The following is a 22,645-nucleotide window of genomic DNA, read 5'->3' as shown; positions in this document are numbered from 1 at the left end:
TGGCTGCACTAGGAGTGATTTGCATCAGTTCCTCTATGTGATGAAGTGAGGGTCATAAGGAAGGTTGTAACAGCACAGATCCCTCCCTTGTGTCTTTGTTGGCCCTGGACGCTGAGGTGAACCAGAGGGTTAGTGGTACACCACTGTCTTTAGCATAAAGGGTCATGTGCTAGAGGAAGCTCCACCACAGCCTCTTCCAGGCTGGCTCCTACCCTCATCTGGATGCACGCTGTCTGCAGACCTTATTTTAAAGCTCTGAGCAGCTCTCCTTGTCACTTTGTATTATGCCAACCAGCTCCACAGCCAGCTCAGAGATTCTCCTGCTCACGTGTGCAGGCATGGTCCTAACAAACATCAAGGAGACCTCTTGACCGCAGCTCACACCCTAGTACCTCTTCATTCCCAAAGGAACAGGCAGTTGGGAAGGCTGCTTCACCTTAGGGATCTTTTTGGATTGATTGAAGGCTGGCATGCTAAGGTAGAGCAAGGGGAGGGCTGGAAGTTTTCTTGAGAGAGCTTTGTAGTGCTGGGGCAGAGTTTGCATCCATCCCTACCTGGCAATTGGGATCAAGGCTCATCCCCTTTGCAGCCTGTATATTGCTTCCCTCTTGAGGAAGTATTCCTTACAAACAAGAGCCCAAGTGCAAACTGACGTGACTGCAGCATGAATGAGAGGGCCTGACATGGTAAGTACCAGTGTGGTAGTTGGGGTGTTCCTCAGGTTGTGAAGGGGCTGCAGTGGATGTTTCAAGCAAATTCCAATGGTCAGGAAAAGTTATTAATGAGAGAAGAAAACTAAAATAGTTGCACTGTGGGGATGGGTTTTTCCCTTCTTTGGGGTTTTTTTGTGCTTGCTACTTTCAGAGAAAACAGATGGAGTGGTTTCATTTTCCACCTCTGGCAAGATCCGAGTGATGTAACACCCCTGATAACCAGTGGTGACACCATAGCCCAAGTGGTTCTTGGTTTGGTGTGAATGTGAGACTATCGCTTGTGGAGTGCTGTGAAAGTAGATGCTGTGTGCCAGCCACCCCCTTTCTTCCCCCCCTTGCTTTCCATTTCCCCCTCACTTTTCTTTTCTCCTCCCTTTTTCTTTCCTCTCTCTCCTCCCTTTTTCCCTTCCTTTCCTCTCCTCCCTCTTTTTCACCTCTTCCCTTTCATATTCACGGAATGGTTTGGTTTGGGTTGGAAGGACCTTGAAAGGGACACCTTCCACTAGAGCAGGTTGCTTCAAGCCCCAAACACTGCCAGGGATGGGACAGCCACAGCTTCTCACCCTGTACCAGCGCCTCACCACACTCACAGAGAAGAGCTTCTTCCTAATGTCTGATCTAAATGTCGCCTCTGTCAGTTTAAAGCCATTCCCCCTTGGCTTGTCCCCTCCAGGTCGTTATAAAAAGTCCCTGTCCCACTCTTTCCCTTTTGCCCCTTCCTCCCCTTTTCCCTCCCTTCTGCCCCGTCTTTCCCCCCTCCCCGTTCCCCTGCCCGTTGCCCTCAGCAGTAGCAGCCTTCACGTCGGCTCGCAGCTCCCTGGGCAGCAGAACGGGGCCGAAGCGGGGCGGGGACCGCGGGCATTCCCGGCGGGGCGGGACAGAGCGGGCGCTCCGCCCAGCCGAGCTGCGCCATCCCTATAAGTACGGCGGCGGCTGGGGGGGGCGGCCAGAGCTCGTTGTGCCCGCGGGAGTGTTGCTGTGTTCGTGCTCCTCCTCGCCCGGCCCCGCCATGCTGCTGCCCCGCGCCTCGCCGGTGCTCCGTGCTCTGCTGCTCGGCCTCCTCCTGCGCGCCGCTGCCGCCGAGTCGGTGAGTCCCGCCGGGACGGGGAGGCACGGGAAAGGGGGACGGTCGGCTCTGTCCTGTCTGCGCGCCCCGGCAGGGATGGGTGCTCCGGTGCGGGGGGTCGGCCGGGGGTCCCGCTCGGCAGCAGCACCGCTGCCCGCCCGGGAGCTGCCTCCACGCGTTCGCCCTTCTCCGGCGCAGGGGGGCAGTTCCCATTCCGTGCTCCGGTTCCCTGCCTCCTTCCTGGCTTGCACGCTGTTTCCTCCGTTTGGTGCAGAAGCAGCGGTGTCCCGGCCCGGTCCTGCCCCGGGTAAACCGCTTGCCATGGCTCTAGCTCCCTCGTCTGTCCCTTCTGTCCCCTATGCGCTGGTGAGCCTCGTCCTGTCCTTCTGCAATCAGGGCTGGTGAGTAAGAGCAGTACAGGGTACAAGGGTATGTGATAGGAATGAAGCACTCTCCATTACAGCTTTGATCTCCAACCGCTGGTCAGGGACTTAAGTCCTTTAATCCCTCTTTTATTGTGAATGTGCGATGGGTTAGATAAGTGCAGTGCCTTACTGTGCTTGGGCAGGCTTTCCAGCCTTACCTGAGTTCAGCTCTGCCAGCCTCTGTTGTTTTTCTGTCTGTTAAGCCTTCCTCACTTCCATATGAGAATGAAAAATGATGCATTACCATGAAGGGTTTAAGAGTCTCTTAAATATATAATGAGCTGAAACAGTTTGGACGCCTCAAGCGGCAGACACGTGGGTTCTTTGGGTGAAGCAGAGGTTTTGAGATTCTGCCTTCCCTGCTGTTTGTTTGGGTCTGTGTGTCCATCTTCTTGGTAGCAAGCAGGGCAGATTCCTCTACTAAAAGAGGAAAGAGCTACTGAGATTAAGGTAACTGCAGGAGATCAGAAGTCCTCCAGACTAGATTTAATCATCCCCATTGCTCTGTTCTGGACTGAATAGGACAGATAAGGTTCAGCTGCTCGACTGCCCTCTAAGACGGCCGTGGGGCTGGTTGTGGAATGGGAAACTCCCACAGAGAGCATCTGTAGTAATTGTCAGCTACTCTCTGTGATGACCAGCCAGCCCAAATCCACTTTAATCTGGTGTCTTTATCCCTGCTCTTAAGCATGTGAATCCCTCACTTGAGAACTGGCCCAAACTAGTAGGGCAAACCTTTGGGGCAGACAGCATCTGGAAGTTGCATTGACCATGTTTGGTATGAAGTGCAACTTGGTCTCCCTGGGGAACCAAGTGGTCTGCAAGCATCGGGTTTCTGCAAGGACAACAACTTTTGCACAGATGTATTCTGTAAACCCTTATATAGAGCTTGGATGAGTGTTTGCATCTTTTAAGCTACCTAAGGTGGAGTGTGTGCTTGAGAAGTAACACTGGTTCCCTATAAAGCCTTATCCAAACAAATGGTTTGGGTTGCGGCAGCTGGGGAGGAGGTGAGGATGACACAGTGTTTGGGAGAGTTCTGCTGGCGCTCCTCCCATATGAAGTTCTTTATTTAATAGCCCTGCCAAAACGTGCAGGGCTGCACAGCATGTGGCTCTGGTGTTTCTGTGGGGCAGGGTGCAGACAGGTAGCTGTTCCTTAACAAGACCAGGATTGTGTTTCTCGTGCTTATGCAAGAGCCTGGCTTTTGCGAGGGATTTGGTGCTATTCCCCTAAGCCTGTACAAACAGAAATGCTTTGGCTCCTTTCCCCTCGCGCAGATTTCTGTGTCCATGGGATTTCTCCGCGTGAAGCAATCCTGGATGTGTAAGAGGGTGGGGAATAGTACTGAAGTGCCGGGGTGACGTGGGTGCTTGGGCTGTGGGTGGGTTGTGTCACAACAGCTCTGTGTGAGAACATGTCTTGTTCCTGTGGGGCAGGGGGAGGAACTGAAGCCTGATGTCTCCTGCTGGTCCCCAGCCCTCTCCGACTGGGTGCTTTAGAAAGCACAGGTTGTGTGGGCAAGGTGCTCCCCTGTGCTTATGCTGTGTGAGGATGGGGGTCCTGCAGAAGATGCTTTAGGGGCCTGTAGCTGGAAATGGGGAGAAAGCCACCAGTGCAGCCAAGGCATGGGATCAGCGGAGCTGCTGGAGGACTTAAGGTCCTTGCTTGGGCAGAATTGTTGAGCTTCCCTATGCTTTTAGCATCTAAACGTGTCCTTGAAGCACACGAGGGAAGTAAGGGGTATTCCCCCCTGACAGAGGAGCCTGCCTGCTGTGGGCTGGGGCTGCTTCTGCCTCTAAGCTGCAAGACGACTGAGGGCCCTGAGCTGTGCAGTGCTCATGGGCTGCAACCTTGTGGTAGCTGTCCTACTTTTCTGCCTTGAAGTATGCAGGAGAAATCTCTGTGCAGCACCATGTTGTGTCTGTGTGTCCCTATAGACAGCACAAATCCAACCCAGGAGCTGCTGGCAGGGGATTGCTCAGAGAGAGGGGGGAGGCTTCGTGCTGTTTGTGGGCTCTGTTTGCTGGCTTAAAGCAATCATGCTTGGAGGCCGCCTGGTTGGCAAAGCTGGTGTCTTGTTGATGATAGCTGTGTTTGGAAAGTAGTGCAGCATTATTAATGTTAAAACCGGTTTGGCTTGTCCTGCTGCCATTGATCCCCGAGGCCTGTTCTGTCTGCTCTTTGCCCAGTTTCTCATCTGTCCCTCCCAATCAAATCAAGACATCGCTCTGTGCACGTTTTACTTTATTTTACCTTCTAACTTGGCAAACTCACAAGGCAGCTGAACGTTTAGAGAAAACCCTTGCTTTGCTCAGCCTCCTTAAAACACAGAGCGGCAAAATTACAGTGTCTTAAGGTGATGTCCCTTAGCCATGCATGGAAGGAACCCATGACTTCTGGTAGCCAAACCTAGAGCAGTTTGGCTGGATGAAATGCCTGTAATGTGTAGAAAGAACTAGTTTCTCTCATCAAGTGTACACCAGCTGGGGTGGAAGTTCAGGGGTGCAGTGAACAAGTGCACAGCTCTTGGGGTGGGAGTTCAGGGGCACACGGTCTCGTCCATGTGAGCTGTGGAGGCACCCTCATAGTGGGAGCTGTCACCCCTGGGGCGCAGGCAGGGAGGCTGTGCTGCTGCCTCGTCCTCATCCCGAAGTGCCTGCCAGCTCCTAGGCTGGAGAACACTTCACTTGTGGCTCGGTTTTCCGAGCAGCTTACACAAGAGGCACATCAGGGCTGCACTGGTACTTTTAGGGCACAGGATAGCAGAGGCTCATTCACTCTAGGAAGTTCAGGCTGTTAGCCAATGCGATTGCTCCTTTTCCTGCCCCTCCTGTTGTTGTTTCCCAAGGCCTTGGCACTTCGTGGTCCTGCAGAGTCCTGTATCCAGTCCGAAAACAGTGAAAATGTTTTTTTCCGGTGCGTCTTCCCCTCCCCTCTCCCCTCCAAGCCTCTGTTAATGGCTTTACTATTGCGTGTAGCTGTCTGAACATTTGGGGTGGAGAGGCCATTTGCTGCTCCCAAATGCCTGCAGTGGAGTTTAATGTGACCTTGTGGTTTTCCTGTGGTCGCTTACTGCCTTCTCGATAAACTCCTGCCCCACTTCACCACCAGCGGCTAACTTGGCTTTCAGAGTGATGGAGAGGAGGGACCCTGGCTGCTCTGCATGCAGGTTTCAGCACAACTCTTGCAGCTGCTTTTCCTTTTCCTCTCACTCCTGGTGCTGGTAAATGCTCTGCTGAAAGTGTGCTGGCTGCTTGAATGCACTTGCCTGTAAGTTAAGGCTGAGTTGTTGCATTTTATGTGTTGTAGTGTTATTCAAGTGGATGGATTGATGGATTGTCTTTATCACTGAATTGAAAAAAAAAAGATGGTTTTAATAACTAGCAATAAGGGAAGTGTGATAACTGTGGTTCTGTGGTCTGCAATATAAATGACTCATAAGATTACTTGAATGAGTTACGATGGCAAGCTGATCCTGCAGAACCCCCCAGCTATCACTTTGGGTAGGCAAGCCAGTGTGTCTATCCTTCAAAACACTTCCTTGCTCTTGAGTTAACATTTACCCTCTGTAGCCTGCTCTTGGATGCTTGCAGCTGCATTCTCCTACTCCTCTCCATACAGCTTGTTCCTTTATGCTCTGTAACAACAGCCGGGTTGTGCTGCTTTTGCACCCTTAAACTAGCAGCTAATGCAATTGAAACACTACAAACCCAAACCCTCGCATGCCTGACCTCGGGGCTGGTGTTGCAGAGCATGTGTGGCTGTTTGTTTGAGACTCGGTGGAATGCAAATGCTTTAGATTAAGGATTCAAATGGTCTGCACTAGAATGAGACTCTTGTGATGAGACCGGGCTTGGTGGCTCTTGAATAGACAGGGCAGCCTGGTTGAAGAGTTTAACTTGTAATAAGCTACTGCTCGGAGGGGCTGTAAAAGATCATACATTAGGGAGTTGTTACTGCTGTGCCTCTAGATTGGCTCAGGCTTCTAGGTTGGTGTTTTGCTTTGTTTTTAAGTGTGTGGTTGTCCAGTAATGCTGCCGCCTCTGCCCAGCTCCGCTGCATTGCCCTCGGCTTTGACTCGCAGTGGTCATGCTCTGAGTCAGGGTTTCTGGCACTTGCCTGGCCTCGCGGCTCTGGAGACTCTGCTGTCACCTCTGAGTAACGGCCCTGGCCCCTTACCCAATGCAGTGACTCAGGCTTCCGAGGAGCTGCAGCACAGAGGTGGATCTCTTCTTATGGCAGAGGCTGTGCTCCCTTGGCACCGAGTGCCTTCACTGCTGCCTCTCTCATCTGCCTGGGGTTGTGCTTATGGTGGGTAAAAAAAGCTATTGGGCTCTGCCATATAACTGCTGCCAGTAGCTGAGTCGGTGTTGGTGAAGGCAGATCGGAAAATGGCCATGTCTTAAGCAGTCACCGACTTGCTCTGGCAGTTCTGTAGCTGCTGTGTTTTCAGGCAGTTCGAAGTGAGAGCTGCACGAGGGAGAGAGGGAAGCAGCAGTATTATCTGAAATGACTGAAAGCCTTCAAAGCAAGCTGAAGGAGGGGAAAGTCTTAGAAGAGGGGGTTTACTTAATCCTGAATCCAGAGAAAATGTCAGCGTAGGAGGGGAAAGCACACAAGATGTAGCTGTGTCCGTTTCTGAGGGCTGGCTGACTTCAAAAATACACTGCTTGTAAAAGTCCTATTTGTGCTGGAAATACATACTCTTGACAATTTTATCCTTAAATCCTTTTGAGGCTGAGACTGTGCTTGTAAAAATGCCAAAGGGCTGTTGTTAGACAAATTATTGGGATAACTTGAAAATCAAAGCAGTTAATTAAAATCTCAGAGAGACACTCCTTGGGGCAGGAAGGAGACTGGGAGACCCATAGCACAGTTATCCAAGCAGCGGGTGTCATGTCAAGCAAAAACAAGGCTGCCTCTTGCTTAAACAAATTGTGTTCTGTCAGGGAAAGCAGAGTCTGCCATGGGAAGGATTTCTTTCTTCTGATGTTGCTCTGTCTTAGCTGCTGAAGGGGAAAAGGTGTCTCCACCACAATTCAACTAAACCCGTGCCGCTGTCGGCTCTAAACTTGAATACAAAGTGATGTGGCTTTGCCCCGTTTACCTTGCTGTGAGGCTCACTCTGCCTTCTGCCCTTTAGCTGCCGTTACAGTCAAACTACAGCAGTAAAAAGAAATGTTCACATGCATTAATGACTCTGGAAGTGCCATGGACTTGCATTGGAATCAGCCTGCATGGCACAGTGGTCATAAATCTCTGGGGGTAAGGGGGAACATGGCTGGGTGGAGGGTCCTGGTGCCCCTGTGCTGGCCTGGAGGAGAGTGGGACCCCTAGGTGGAGGGACAGATCCTGGCCAGCGTGGTGCTGTGACGGTGGTAGAAGCTGCTTTTGTGGGCTAGTGGCCCCCTTTAAAAGCAGAGAAACTGCTCCTCTGCCCCAAATGGAAATGAAGTCTTTAGTGATGTCAGGAGCTGTTGCTTGGAAGACTCTGTTCCCCAGTGAGATAAATATTTATTGCAAATCCACGGTGTGCAGTGGGAGCAGACTCTGGAGCCAGGATCTTTCAGGACTGTTTATGTGCGGGCTGTTCTTGGCGCTCATTCCAAATTTCCCGAGGCTGAGTATGAGGAGCTGGTCCTGTGCGTTGGTTACTAAACAACTTGCTAGGCCAGCCCAGCTCAGGCTTCGCAGAGCCAAGGAAGGAGTGACCAAAACAATAGCTGGGTCCCTGTGCTCCTGGTTGTGACGCTGGGTGCAGAGATGTGGTCACAGAGGACTGGAAAACTGCTGGCAGCTGCTCACCCTCTGCTCGGATTGGGAAGGAATCCTGGCTGGGAGTCCAGAGCTATCCCAGAGAAGAAAATGCTCTAGGGACTGACAGGTTTCCTAAAGTACAGCTGCATTATCCCCAACAGCACAACCTGTGTCTGCTGCTTTCTGGGCCCAAGCCAAGGCAATTTCTGTGCAAGTTGAGAATGTCTCTGTTCAAAACAAAACAACACAACCCATGCACGGAGAACACCGGCTCTGCTGCTGCAGCTAATGAGGAAAATCCCTGCTATCGAGATGTTTGTTTGAATAAATGCTCACACGGGTATAGCCTGATAGCAGAGTGGCTCAGCTCCACTGTCTCAAGTGCTTTCATGCTGATAACTTCCTCTGCTACAACTTTCTGCCTAGCTTTGCCAACAGAGCAAAACTAAACAACGTAACTGTGCTGGCAGAGCTCAACCGGCTGGGCTGAGCTTAAATCTTTGGGCTACTATTTGTGATTAGATTAAAATGGATTGTGGGAGGGGAAGCATTTGTATGGTACAGCTTTGGGAATCTTGACTGTACAAACAAGCTGAGATTAGCGGCATCGGGAGCCAGCTGGGAAAGGCACCCTTTGAAGTTGGGTGTCTGCCTGGCTGAATTTTGCTGACACTCTGGCATGAGGGAGCATAAGGATCCCGAAAATGCACATCACGTGCTTCTTGCCAAGTGGAAATTCTGCTTGGGTACGTGCACAGGGAAGTATCAGGGTATAGCTGTATTCTAGGAAAGGGCAGCGAGGGCAAGCCTCTCCCCAGTGTGAGGGGGAAATATGATATTATGGAATACCCCAAGCCTGAGGTATCAGCATGAGAAACCACCCTTTATGGAAAAGCTGCTTTGCTGGGGCCTTTGTATCCTTTTTTCCATCCATGGACAAGGATGCAGTGGAGCTTCCTGGTATGGAGTAGGGCAACTCAGTGAGTTGTGAGCCGGAAGGACTGAATTCCTTCTTTAACTTTGAATAGATTCCTCCAGCTTCTGAACTGAGCCTGGGCAGTGAAGTATATGAAATACCTACGATCAGGTTTGTAAATACCATAAAAACCCATAATCTCTTTATGAAGTAGGTGTGTGTCACTGCCCGTTACCAGGAGAACCTTTCAGGGCACAAAATGTCTCTGCCACAGTTATTTTCCTTCCGAGTCACATGAGAGCTCCTGCTTTCCTCTCCTGCAGTTTCCCTTTGAGCCTTATCTTTATTTGCTTCAGGGTAAGTGATTGACAAACAGCCATCTGCAACTGCCTGCTGAGCTTTATCCCCTCTAGCTGGAGGGGGGAAGCCATGATCCCCTTCTCTAGCTCTGTAGGTCTCTGGCACTGGGGATTGAGTGTTTAGAGCAGCTCTTTTGCCACCTTTGCAGTGAACAGATCCCAGCATGTGCCTGTGGCAAAGAACTCAATCTTTATGGCTTTGCTCTTGGCTGATAATCAGGCAAGAGTAGTTAAACAAGAATTCATTCCTTTGTAATCTCTCTGGCCTCCTCCTGCTTGCTTCTATGGCATGGCCTGAAAGGCACACACATGTACGGTGTGGTCTGAAGAGAGCAGTTTGTAAGCAAATGCATGTGAGTTAAAAGGTAACAGAGGTTTGCCTTTGTAAGTGCAGGGAAACCTATTTTGAGAAGCAGAGCCGAGGACGATCCATCCCTGCTGCAGGCGAGGCACTGGGAGAGCAGGTCCTCTCTGGAGCCTGGGATTACGGTGTGATTGTCACAGGGATTATGGCTCCACTGCTGCATGGAGAGCTGCTTGTGGTGACACAGCTTAAGGAATCACCCCAGCACTGGGGGCAAGTGGGGGAATGACCCAGGCGGAGGCTGTGTTAGTGCTGGGTGCGTGTTCCTGCACACGTGGGCTGCCGAGTGGGAGCACACAGGATGGTGATATGGCTGCAGGGAGATGGATACCTGGTTGAACAGGGACTGGGGATGCTGCTCTGAAGTCAGCTTGAACTAGTGATGCTTTTAGCAGCTGAACAATTCATCAGCCTGCACATTGCTCTTTCTTACTAAGAAAGACCCTGTTCTTTGCCTGTGTTACTGAATACAATTAAAAGAAGATGTATTTTTTCCTCTCTTTGGTAAGAGGCACAAAGAGATAGCATGCAGCAACTGTTTTGGGGTACTTGTGCTATCCTCTCCTGTCAGCCATGCTATCCTGTCAGCAGTGCTATCCCTTCCTGTCAGCCATGAACTGTTGGCAAGCTGGTCTGTACTTCTGTCCCTGATGTCCCACTTAGTCCTCTGAGGTGTTATGGATTTACCTTCATGGCTGGCTGTGATGGGAGTGCACTTGACTGTTGGAGAGGAGATGAGCAAGGCTGGCTTTGTCCAAAGCTGCTGTGCCTGTGGTCCTGCTCTAGGACTGCTTGAAAAGTGCTGAGCAAAAGCACAGTAGTATTTAACCATGTCTGGAAGCCTCGGGGTGAGCCTGTCATGCAGCTAAATACAAACATGTGCCTGGATGAGACCTGTTTAACTTCTGTCCCTTGGCACAGTGTGGGCTGCGTGTGCTGCAATTTATGTGGGACAAACTGACCAGGAATGGGAGGAAAAATGGGACCCTCTGAGCATGGCCACAAGGAGTTGGCACAAGGGGAATTACTAATATATTTATTCTTTAACTGCTGGTGCTGTGCTGAAGGAGTTAGATGCGACCTAGATTGAAATAGTGATGTTTGCTTTGCTCTCAAGGCTAAAGTAACTTTGGCATTATTATTACTATTATTATTATTATTGGGCTCACAGGGGGTTAGGAAAAAGAGAGAAAAGGAAAGAAAGGAAAACATAAAAGGAAACTGGTATACATAAGTATTCATAAACAATTTATACAATGTTTATGGTTTTGTTTTCAACATATGCAGATACTGTCAATAATTTTTGTGTTTCTGAGGGATTGGCTGGGGTAGCTACAAAATGTATATTGATAACTAAGGGGGCCTGTCAGGATGCTGGGAAGGGACTCTTCATTAGGGACTGTAGTGATAGGACAAGGGGTAACGGGTTCAAACTTAAACAGAGGAAGTTTAGATTGGATCTAAGGAAGAAATTCTTTACTGTGAGGGTGGTGAGGCACTGGAATGGGTTGCCCAGGGAGGTTGTGAATGCTTCATCCCTGGCAGTGTTCAAGGCCAGGTTGGACGGAGCCTTGGGCAACATGGTCTAGTGTGAGGCATCCCTGCCCATGGCAGGAGGTTGGAACTGGATGATCTTAAGGTCTTTCCAACCCAAACCATTCTGTGATTCTAGGAGGGGTCAGAGCTGTCTGCCTTTACCTGGCTGCACACCTCCCTCCTTTGGAGGTCAGCTCTATTTGGCTGGCTTGCACTGATCTATGCTGGCCTGTTTCCAGCACTGTTCCTATTCTGCTTCCTTGCTTTTGGGAAGTGCTTCAAGGAGTTGAGCTCACTCCCAGCTTCCTGCTTTGTCTGCTCCTCCAAGAGCTGGGTGGAAGTGAACCATATGGAAATCCCCTCTCTTGGATGTGGTAGCTTACAGAGTTTCACATCCTTGCACTGGAAAGGTCCCATTGGATTCAGTGCTCTTTGGTTCATGACGCAGGGCAGCACGAGGGCCAGGGTTGTGGCTTTGTGAGAATAAGCCCTTAATAACCAGGCTGGTCCATGTGGGCAGTGGCTCCTGGCATACAGGAGCCCTCTCTTAAGGTTGTAGATGCTCATTGTGGTGGTGTGAGGTGACCTCTGTCACAGCAGAGGTCTAGGAGCGATATCTGCTGTAATACTGCTCACTGGGGTGATCTGTGCCACTGTTCCCTACTACACAGCACCTGAGAAAAGCCCCAGGAGCAGCCTAGATTTACCTGTTCCTGCAGGCTACAAAGAGTTAACAGATCTGTGCCTCTGCCCCCTCTTCTGCCACCTCCCAGGCTGGCCCAGCTCCATGTGCTTTTGTCTAGGAAAGATTGACTTTCACCTTGCTCCTGTTTACCCCGGGACTTGTGTACACAGTGCTGGGGAGGGAGACAGATGCAGGAGCAAGCACTGGGGCTCTGAAGTTTATAACACTAAAGTTATAAACTTAATAAAGATCTCCCTGCCCTCTGGATGCCCGAGCCTCTGTGGGTCTGACTCCCTTTGCGGTGTGCTGGCTGTGACCCTTCAGAGAAGCTTTGATTGAACTCTGTGTGTTTGATCAGAGACAAGGGCCAGCTGTAAAAGCCAGTTCCCTGTCTGGAGGACTTTGTCTCTGCCCCAGAGCATCATTTGGGTTGTTTTGAAAGGGTTTGCAAAGGCTGTGGTGAGGACGTGTGGGCCGGGGCAGGCAAGCTGCCCGGGTTTGGCATTTCCCAGAACTAGCCAGCGGTTGGGGAAATGCACACATTGAACAGAAACTTTGCTTTGCTGCCTCCATAAAAGCTTGTGCTTGCTTTGAGAAGAGGCTGGTGGTATTGCTTGGGCTGTAAGTGGAGACCCCAGGAGCACCAAATGGGGTGGGCTATGGAGGGAGCGCAGCAGGGCCTGGGGTGCCAGTGGTGCAGTTCCTGTGCCTGAGCTGAGCAAACAGTGTATGGCCTCATCCAGCGGTGCAGCCTTGTCCGGGCTCAAACATGGGACCTCTGTGCCCAGCTTTTCCAGGGATGGCGCTCATGGTTCACGTGCCTGACCTGCTGGTTGGCTGGCAGGGAATAAACATATTCATTTTGCCACTGGCAGGCAGGAAAAGCTCCTGTTCCTCAGCATGTTGGTTAATCTCCCATTGCTGCTTACTGAGGATAAAGGTGCTTAACATGAGGGGGGAAAAGTCCTGGATCTAGACTCCTGCAGGGAAGGCTGGTTTTGTACAGACCCCTCCTGGATGGGAGCATATTGATCATAGGGCTCGACTTCTGCTGCCAGCGTGAGGTGGAGCCGTGCAGTGCCCAGTCCGGCTCTCCCAGCAAGTCCCTGGCCCAGCTCCAGTGCTGGGATGACAGGAGGTGGGAAGCAGACTCGGAGCAGCCGGTGCCCTTCTCCAGCTGGCAGTTACAAGAGGTGTTAAGCTGGATGTGGCCAGAGATGACTTGGCAAGGGTTGACTGTCATCCTGCGGCAGTCTCCAGGCTTTTTCCTCCTGCCAGCCCAGAGGAAACACGGGCACCTTCTGTGGTGCTGCTTCACCTCATAGCAGGGCTGTAGAGAGGGCTGAATCCTCTTGGAAAGAAAGGGCTGCACTTTTAAAGCCATACTCTGGGGAGCACTTTATGTGGCACTTGGAAAGTCCGAAGCCCTTGGAAAGTGCCTGTGTGCCCTCTTGCAGGTGTGTATGCAAGGAATGTGCCTGCCCCAGACCTGCCCTGTGAGCACAGCGCTCCACTGTTAACTCTTCCCAGGCTCCCTATGCCCCAGCTCCCTGTGGGACCCTTCTCCCTAGGAAAGCATGTCCTGAAACCTGGAGGTGCCCAGCAGCCTGGTAGATTAATCTGTAAAATGAGACTCACTGCGCGCAGGAAAAGCTGCCCGTATGGTTTGAGAAGCTCTTATGGCTTCCAGGAACTTCCTTGTCCTTGCACAAGAGGATGATGAAGAGTGAGCTCAGCGAACGCTCCCTTATAATCTTATTTACGCTTGTGAGTCAGTCATTCCCTTGTCATGTCCTCTGGCTTGTAAACACTGTCTCCCCTTATTTTAATAGGGTTTTCTGATAGCCAAACCCGGTGTGTTCTGCAGCATACACTAATCCCCATGGCTGGCTGCCACCTCTCTGCTCACGGCTGGCCTGAGCTGATAAGGCAGCAGCTCTCCAGCCACACCGTGGCTTAGACCTGGCTTTTCTTGAGCTGCCCTTGCTCGGGCACTGGCTGGTGACTCATAATGAAGCACAGCATGAGCTGGCACAGGGGTGCAGCTCGGCACGGTGCTTTTCCCAGCATGGATCTGCCCAGGCTCAGGTCTGCAGCAGATGTGCTCCCCAGCCCTGGTACCCTAAAAGGGAATTGGGCTCTTCCTGCCCTTTGATGGAATGGCCAGAAGCTATCCTGGGAATAGCTACTGGATGCTGGCAGCAATTTTCATTGCAGGTCTGGTTTTGGCTGGGTTTCACGTATCTTGAAATGAATTTGCCTTAGAGCGAGTGATCCATAATGTTAGGAATGCCTGGTTCCAGGCTGGGAGGGGATTTCTTCCCAGCTGGCCTTCCTTCCCCAGCTCCCTTCCCACCACCCAGTGTCAGGCAGGGGTCTGGAATGAGAGGTGGCCTCAGCACTTCATGCCCTCTAGGCTGTTCATTCAGTTCTCCTCCAGCAGAGTTGCTGAGGAAACCAAAGATGCCTCAATAAGCTGATGAGAAGCACATCTAGTAGCCACTGCTCCTTATGCAAAATGAGAAACATCTTGTCCTGACCACAAGGCCTTCTTTGTGGCAAAACCAGTGAGCTACTGGGCAGGGAGGTCAGGGCTGTGCCTGTGGGCAGAGGAAGCTGACACATGGCTTGTGCCTGATTGTTGGCCTTCACTTGAGAGATCAATAACAGATGTAATTCATCACTCAGTGTCACTCCCAGGCTGTGGGATGGGCCACTCCTGGCCAGAAGGGCAGGAAGGCAGATCCCAACCACTCCAGGGCTCACTGCTGCTTTGCTGGGGCTTGGCTGGTGCCACCCACCTCTGACTGTCCCCATGAGTCTCTGATCTTCACCCTGTGAGGCTCATGGTGAGCCTGTTCATTAAGAAGAGCCATTGGATGCGCAGGACTGTGGTGTAAAGGGATGCTTTAACAATGCTCTCCTGGGAAGATAATGCCTCTGAAGGACTTCTCAATCTTTCTGTGGGAACAGCATGAAAAAACACAGCTTAGCCTATAGCTACGGGACCCATCCCTCCAGTTGTGCTTTTTGCCCTGGGGGAAAGGGTCAAGTCCCCCAGCATGGTGATGACTTCATGGCCGTGGAAGCATCTGGAGCTACTGGAATCTGTGGGCTGGTGTTGGGCAACCTGAGATCTCATTCATACCTGTGGTACCCTCACTGGGGCTGGCCCCAGGGCTGTGGGGTGAGGAGAAATAGTGCTTGGTGAGGGCTTGTGGCTCCTTGAAGGTCCAAGTGCAGATGAGTTCTGGGATGTAAATTGCTGTTGTGGCCAAACAGCTGATTCTCTGGGAGGCTGTCCTGCTAATGTGCAGTCATCTGCCCATAGGATCATGAACTTCATTTTACAGACTTGCTTGTTTATGTGTGTTTTAAGAGGTGAGGCAGAGGAAGCTCTTCCTTCAGGCAAGTCATTATTGATAGCAAGTGCTCTTGAACCATCACATTATATTGCACTGCAATTCAGCTGAACTGACAGACCAGTTTTTAACCCTTGGGTGATAAAGTAGGTTTGTTCTCAACACAAGAAGCAAGGAACTGCCCTGGTGTGAGGCTTCAATCCTATACAAAACCCTGACCTGTAGGTGCCAAGGTTTTTATCTGGGAATAGCAAGTTCCTTCCAAATCCCCCCTTATCACAAACTGAAGGTATTCCTTTTCCGAATGCTTTTGCTACAAACTCCTGACCAAGATCCTGTTGTGTTATTTTTGCCCTCTGAACCTGTAGGAAATTCCCCTCCCATGCTGGCTCTCACTTCTGTTCTGAGAAATCTGAGGGGAATTCAGCTATTTTCAGGCTGATGCAGATAATGCTTTTGGTGGGGAGATGGTTCAGCATTTAGAGTTCTTCTGATGGAAGTGATGTGCTTAGCACAGGCTCCAGAACTCCTGGCCTTTTGTGAAATGCTTCTGAGGAGTTGTCTGATAGTTAATACTTCTCCGCCCTCGTTTACAGGTGAGAGAAACAGAGACCATAGATGCCCGATGGCTTGAGTACCCTGCCTCTGGAGACTTGCCAGATGATGAAGACATTGGTGAATTCAGGCCTCACTTAACTTCTGATGAGTTAGATATAGATGAGACATCTGGGTCTGGAGGTAAGTGGGGTGGGAGAATGGATCCTCCCTCAGTTGATGCTGTGAAATTTCTTCTAGGACCAGCCCATGAGTGATGTGCTAAAGGCACAGCCAGAGCTCCAGAGGGAAGGGCAGTGTCAGGTGGGGATGAGAACACCCTGTGAATTGTAGTCACTCACAGATGAGAACAGTGAAAGTGGTGTACCATGATGTTGAATCACTTGGGGAGAACAGATGGAGTCCAGCCAAGCTTGTCTTAGTGCAAGTGAAAAGGCAGCTCATGAGCTGGATTTCTTTCCTGTCAGACTCCAGAGAACTTCTGAGAAATTTAAAAAATCTATTGTTGAGGCAGTGCTAAAAGACTTAAAGTTAGTACCCTGGCTGAGGCCAAACAAGGTGAAAGACTAACTGTTGTTCAAGTGAACTCTCTGTGACATGCAGAGCTCCCTGCCCAAACCAGTTTCTATAGCTCCGTGTCCCCTTTATGTGAACATTTGTTCTCTAAAAGAGAAAGAACAAGTGCTGAAATCGGTGTCTGACATGTTCAGGCAGATCTGGTAACTCAAGGGTTGGCAAACTCTCCTTTAGGGGTGGGTGGTGAGAGCATTGTCCTCCATTAGCATCAGTTTAGCAAGCTATAGCAGACTTGCTTAGCAGGGCAGCTCCTGATAATCTGCAGGGGGGCCAATGCATCCAGCTGAAGACCCCTCCCATATGAGAGGTGTTGGTTTTAAGATTGCATCTCCTGGTTTTAAGATTACATCTTATGGTCTTGTGCAATCAAAGCAATTAAATGGCGAAAGTACTAGTAGATAAGAGGGAATTACAGCCCTAGTTCTGTCTGCAGTTGCTGGTATTGCAGGAAATGTCTGAATTCTGGAGAAATGGCATGTCATGAGAGGAAAATTCCATGTCCTTTTTACTTCCTTTTTCTTCCGCTTTGCAGACTACTTGGACTCTGAAGATGCCATATATCTGACCACCATGGATGCTCCTGTGGTAGGTATTGCCTTTGCATGTTTTAAGCAAGGTGGAGCTACCCTTGTCTGTCCATGAAGCTTTTGTGGAATACCCTTTCCCCTGCAGGACATGGCATCAAGATGACTCTACCTGCTTGAGCAGGAACAGTGTTCTTGTAATGCACTAAGCAAACTTTCTTCTCCCTGCACACCCTCCCACTTCGAGGTGCAGGCAGGCTGGGTGCTGCTTACTGATGGGTGTGGTTTGTCTATATTCTGTAGATATCTGACAACTATATCCCTGGAGATACTGAGGGGAAGATAGAAGGGAAGGGGAAGAACACAATGGTGGACAATGAAATCATTCCAGGCAAAGCTGTACCTGTTGAAGAGAACCTGCCCAACAAGATCTCTGCGGCAAGTACAGCCAACAGCAGCATCTTTGAAAGAACAGAAGTCCTTACAGGTAATACTCCACCTTGTCCCTGATAAATCATTAATATTGTAAATCATCAGGGCTGCATGGGGAGCAGTTCCCTGCTGATGAGGGGAGTGGGATGTGTTACCTTTGTGACTGCCTGTGGCAGGGTCCCTTCTGCCTTCTAGTCCTTGAACAGAAAAGCCTATTGCTTGCCTTGCTGGGGTAAACAGCTTGGTTTTGAGCTGCTAGGTGACTGTTAAGCCAAAAGTGCCACACAAGAATGTGGCAGCTGCTCTGCATCCAGGTACTATCGCAACAAGAGGCGTATCTAGCCATAAATCGATTACATCATTTTGTATTAAATGCAGTGTTTTCCTTCTAACCTCTGCCCAAGTCCTGCCTGTTATGATCATTGCCAAGAACCAAACAACTTCTCTAAGGGATTTAAACACCTAGTCAGCTGTTAAAAATCTTTAAGTATTTCTGTCTAGAGCAAAACCAAATGACTGGCTTCCCCTCAGCATGTGGGACAGATCTGTCTGAAGGCACACTTCACCAAGCACTTGGCCTGGTGGTCAGAGTACAAACCTTGGCACATCTTGCCAATCTGCAGCCATCCTCCCAGTCAGGAGTGCCTGGAAGAGTGGATTGCAAAGCCACCTAACAAAGCTGATTTGTACAATGAGTAGGTGCCACAGCAAAGGCTAAACTTTATTGAATTGTTGTGGCCACCCTTGGTGTGAGGAGAGAGAAGATCTTGTTGGGTGTTTTGAGGGTTTGTGGTTCCTAGTTGTTGGGGTGGTTGTGGGTTTTTTTGAAGGGAGGTGGTGGTAGTAGTGCTATTAAATTGACATGCAGAGTCCCCAGAGTGTGCTCACACAGGTAGTTAATAAAGCATTTCAATCAGAGCTGTACCATTCTCCTGGTGTTGAGGCTGTTTGTGGGTTGTGATGGGTGGTTTTTGTTTTGCCTCCACACATGGAGATGTCTTTTTGTCAAAACCTCTTTCTTGCACTGAACAGGAAGATCAACACAAACTGGTTAATGTGGAACATGATTATTCTGTGGTTAGATCGAAAGCAGTTTCTGGCCTCTACCAATAATGTATGCTGTTGCAGAGAATGCCAGCACATGTGGTGACAGGCACATGGACACACAGGCTCTGGAGGCAGTTCTGGGGGCTGGTTCTCTTGAAGCAGACTTTGAGATGTAGCTGATGGTTTATAGTTGTCCAAGACTTATTCCATGCTCTGTTTTCCTCCCCAGCTCTCATTGCAGGAGGGGCAGTGGGCCTCCTGTTTGCTGTCTTCCTGATCCTCATCTTAGTCTATCGCATGAAGAAAAAGGATGAAGGCAGTTACGACCTTGGGAAGAAACCCATCTACAAGAAAGCCCCAACAAATGAGTTCTATGCTTAAAGCTCACCAGCACCTTGTGCCCACCAAGGGACAAACAGACTGTATGGAAACACTGTGCCCTCAGATGAGATGGGCTGAACAAATGCTCTTTTTTGGATTGAATTTCAAAGTGACTTTGAGAAAAAACAAACTTCCTACGTGACCCTTCCCATCCCACTCAGCTACCAAGGGCCCAATGAAATACAAAGAGTCTGAAAAAAAATAAACCTCAGTGTATTTTTTCTTGTTTCTAAAGCTAGTGTAAAAAGAATCAAGATGCCAAATTTTCTGCTTGGTTTCATAGAGGGTATATAAACACAAAGCAGACTGTATGGAAGCAAACACCATGTGTTTGCACCCAGTGTGCTGAGCTCAGATTGGCTGCTTCTATAGAAGGTGGCTCTTTTTATAAACCTTGCTAATAGATGTCTTGCAGCAGGCTGGTGATGTGAAGCATTTTTGTGGAGAACTATTTATGAATCTCTTACACTACAGATAATGTTGCCTTATCAGGGGAGTAAAAGGCCCATAGGGGCTTAATCCCTGAATGCCATAAAGGGCCTATGGGAATGTCTTCCCTAGGAGACTTCTGTCTCTTCCTGTCAGCCCCAGGCAAGGGTCATTAGTCCATGAAATCAGGACAGCCGGCTTTGTTTGGCTATGGGGGCACCCTTTCCTTGCCTTCAGTCTCTTACCTTTTTTTTTTTTTTTTTTGTAAGGATTGCTTGTAGGAGGGTTTTTTGTTTGTTTTGGGGTGTTTTTTTTTAATAAAATTTTAAAGAAAATAGCCTAATTTTTATATAAAGTTTGTAGAAATAGTTTTGAAATTATAATAATAAAAAAAAATCTACTTTTTTAATTTCCTCAGATTTATTTTTTCATTCCCTTTGTGTTTCCTTTGGCCGGGCATTTCTCTAGAGATGTTGTTTTATATGATTCATATTCTCAACTGAAGCAGAGTTAGCTACAGTGTGTTACAGGTTTCTTCTAGTTCTATAGCAGCTACTGTAGAAGGTAAAGATATTTATGGCTTTCCCATAACTTTTTTAGGAATTGATTTTTTTTTTAATAGAATTATTTATAGTTTCTGAAATGCTGCTCTCGATTGGTAACTTTTATCCTTTTTATGTAAAACACTAATATAATGAGTGTCTGTGAAAACTATTTAAGCTTTATTCTGTGAATTTTAATTGTAAACGCAAAGCAATAACTTCTAGGATTTAATTTGTATGCAAAATTCGATTCGTAATATGATTGAAGTAGGAGAAAAGATGAGAGAGTATTTCTAGCCTGTAATATATTATAATCGGTCCTATAGAGCTATATATTATATATTATACTGAGGAATAATGCAGTTAACAGTGAAAAGGCTGGAGTTTGTTCTTCAGCAGCCTTACTGTATGCAAGAGGCTTGGTCTCGTTTGTGCTGCTGTTTGTCCAGTGTCTTGTCTGGTGCTTGGGATGCAGCTGGGAGCAGCCGGAGCCCTGGGGCTCTGTCGTGTGTCCTTGAACTGTGCCTGGAAGCAGGCGGCTGGAGATGTACCAGGTTTGGTCCTCTTTGGAGCGGAGATCCCCACCTGGGGTTACTCTTTGGAAGCTCACAGTATGGTGGAAATAACTTTGTTTTGGGGGCTGGCTGCACCGCAGAGTCCCTGTGGTGCTGTGCTGAATACCTGCCACTTGCAGGGGGCTGACTTGGGTAGCTGGAAGTCTGTCTCAGCTGGGAGCATTGAGCTTTCATAGAGGGCTAGCTCTGAACCTCCCATGGTGGGTCTTTCTTAATATATTGTGTACATAGCTCCTACCTCTACTGAGAGTTAGACTGATTCCCCCAGCACTCCTGATGCGAAGGGCAATGTGTGTGTCCAATGCCTTTGTTTCAAGAAGGTGTTACAGAACTTTGTGCAAGTCGTTTCCTCCAGCAGCTCTCTGAATCTGGTGTGGCTCAGGAGAAGACCAGAGTGTGGGCCCCCAAACTGAGCATTAGGCGGCACAAAACCAGATTGGTTGCGAAGGCTGTTCAGCAATCTCACTGACTCCTGAAGCCTCCTCACTGAGGGTTTGTTGTAGGCTTTAGGCCAAATTCACAGAGGCAATAGAACAAAAGTTCAGCTTCAGCCGGTGGCAGCTGCTTCCCAGAGCTGGGCAGGCCAAGTGGGAATGCAGGGGGAGCCCTGTGTTGAGACACCGTGTGAAAGGACTTTTCCCAAGGCTTGTCTGGCTCACTTGGTCCCAGTACAAGTGTGTTCAGGGAATCTGCAGGCTCTGGGAGGCTGTAAAAACTGCACAGAGGTCACCGCAGACTGGGAAGGAGAAGGGAGGACTTCACTGCCAAGGGACAGTGGTACCAGGAAGGCAGGAGCAGTGTCTGCTTCTCGGGGTGTTTAGATTCTCTTGTGTAATTGCTCTTGGGGGTTTTTCCACTGTTACTGATTTATTTTATTTTCTCAAATAAACTGTTACTTTCTAAACCTGGCTTTTTTGGACCATTTTTGATCAGAAATAGCTCTTTGGGAGCTGGAGAAACAGGGAGCTCATGTTTGTGTAACTTGGCTTACCAAAGGGGGGGAGGCTGGGATGTGGCTTGGTGGTGGCCTGAAGCTCAAAGGGGCTTTGTCTGTAGCTCTTGAGCTGCTTTCAGTATTTGACCCCCAAGTGACTCCTGGAGGACCAGTGTCACCGGGCTTCTGAAGCTGCTGAAGCTCCTCCAGGCATGCAGAGGCAGCGTGGCACAAGGAGGCGAGCCCACCCTCTCACTGAGGATCAGTTTTGTGATGGCACCTTTAGAGGTCTGTCCTCTTGCAGTGGGAAGAGACAGGGGGACCTAGAGACAGGCTTGTACATGTCCCCCAGTGACAGCAGCATGTGCCTGCACCCTCAAATATACAAGAGCAATGTGTGCAGGTTCTTGATCCACCAAGTTTCGAGCAAGTCCACAGGTGCCTTCTTCAAGGTGTTTCAGACTAAAGCAGCTCTTAAGCAAGATCTTTCTTGGAGGAAGCTGCTTCTCCAAGCCCCTCTACTCTGAAGTTGGTGCTTTCAAAGGACAGGACATGTGTCCCTGGGCATGTGGCAGTGCTTGGGCTGTGCTCGCTGGGAAAAGCGCCGAGTCTCCTGAGAAGTGCTGTATTTAACTGGATTATCCTCCTCGAGAAAACTAATTCCCTTCTCCCTGGTGGGAACTCCCACTCCGGGTGGTTGGGATTAACAGGGATGGAGGAAACAAATTAGGCCTCGCACTCAGGCTCCCTCAGAGGGGAGGGAATAGCGAACACTTTTGGCTCTGCTGCTAGCACTGGGTGATGCAAGGCCCTGTGCTCCGGGGACTGACCTTTGCTCCGTGGGTGCTGCTGTTTGTCAGTAAACTGGTGACGTTCACCCACAGCGTCCATGGTCTCGTGTGGCTCTGACAGGTTCCTGGAAGCGCTGCTTGGAACAGCCTGTGTTTGTCTTTTATTTCCTTTTAATATGTTTTATTTTGTCTCCTGGGCTGCAGGAATCCCGGGATCTTCCCAAAACCGCCCTCGGCATAAAAGCGCCGTGTTTGTTTCCAAAGCAATGCGGACGGCACTCCGCAGATCCCTGCAGCGGGAACCGTGGCTGCCTGCCGGTCCTCGTGGAGCCGTGATTCCAGGGATGGGTTTGTCCAAGTTCCCTCCATCTGCCTTTCTGCCCGCCCTGGCCAGCCTCCTGTGCCTGGTGCTCGCTCAGCACCACAGCCTTGTGAATTCCTGCTCTTTGGGAATAAGGGAGCGTGGTTTTCCTCCCAGCGCTGCTCTGGGTTTAAAACCAAAGCCCGAGGACCAGCTTCGCGTGGCTTGGGACGCGCCGTCCGCTCGCGCTTGCCCGGAGTCTGCTGCCATCTCCCGGCGAGCCCTGCCCGGTACGGGGCGCTTCCTGCTTTATTTTCCTCCTTTTCCCCCTCCTTTATTTCCCTCCTTTTATTTTTCCCTCCTCTTTTTCCA

The 22,645-nt window shown here is 49.8% G+C and overlaps 1 protein-coding gene across 1 annotated transcript; it reads left to right on the top strand.

The window, feature by feature from the left end:
* Positions 1-1,671: 1,671 nt before the first annotated feature.
* SDC4 (syndecan 4) lies at positions 1,672-21,087 on the top strand. The gene is made up of 5 exons (XM_080628151.1): positions 1,672-1,800; positions 15,783-15,924; positions 16,850-16,902; positions 17,145-17,328; positions 18,550-21,087. The coding sequence occupies exons 1-5, from the start codon at positions 1,723-1,725 to the stop codon at positions 18,699-18,701; spliced, it is 609 nt and encodes a 202-aa protein (XP_080484277.1). The 5' UTR covers positions 1,672-1,722; the 3' UTR covers positions 18,702-21,087.
* The last annotated feature ends 1,558 nt before the right edge of the window (positions 21,088-22,645 follow it).

Source organism: Psittacula echo (assembly GCF_963264785.1).
Source record: "Psittacula echo genome assembly, chromosome: 12".
In the NCBI taxonomy this organism is placed as follows: Eukaryota; Metazoa; Chordata; class Aves; order Psittaciformes; family Psittacidae; genus Psittacula; species Psittacula echo.
Note: the sequence above shows the minus strand (reverse complement) of the source record. Positions and strands in the feature narration are given on the sequence as shown.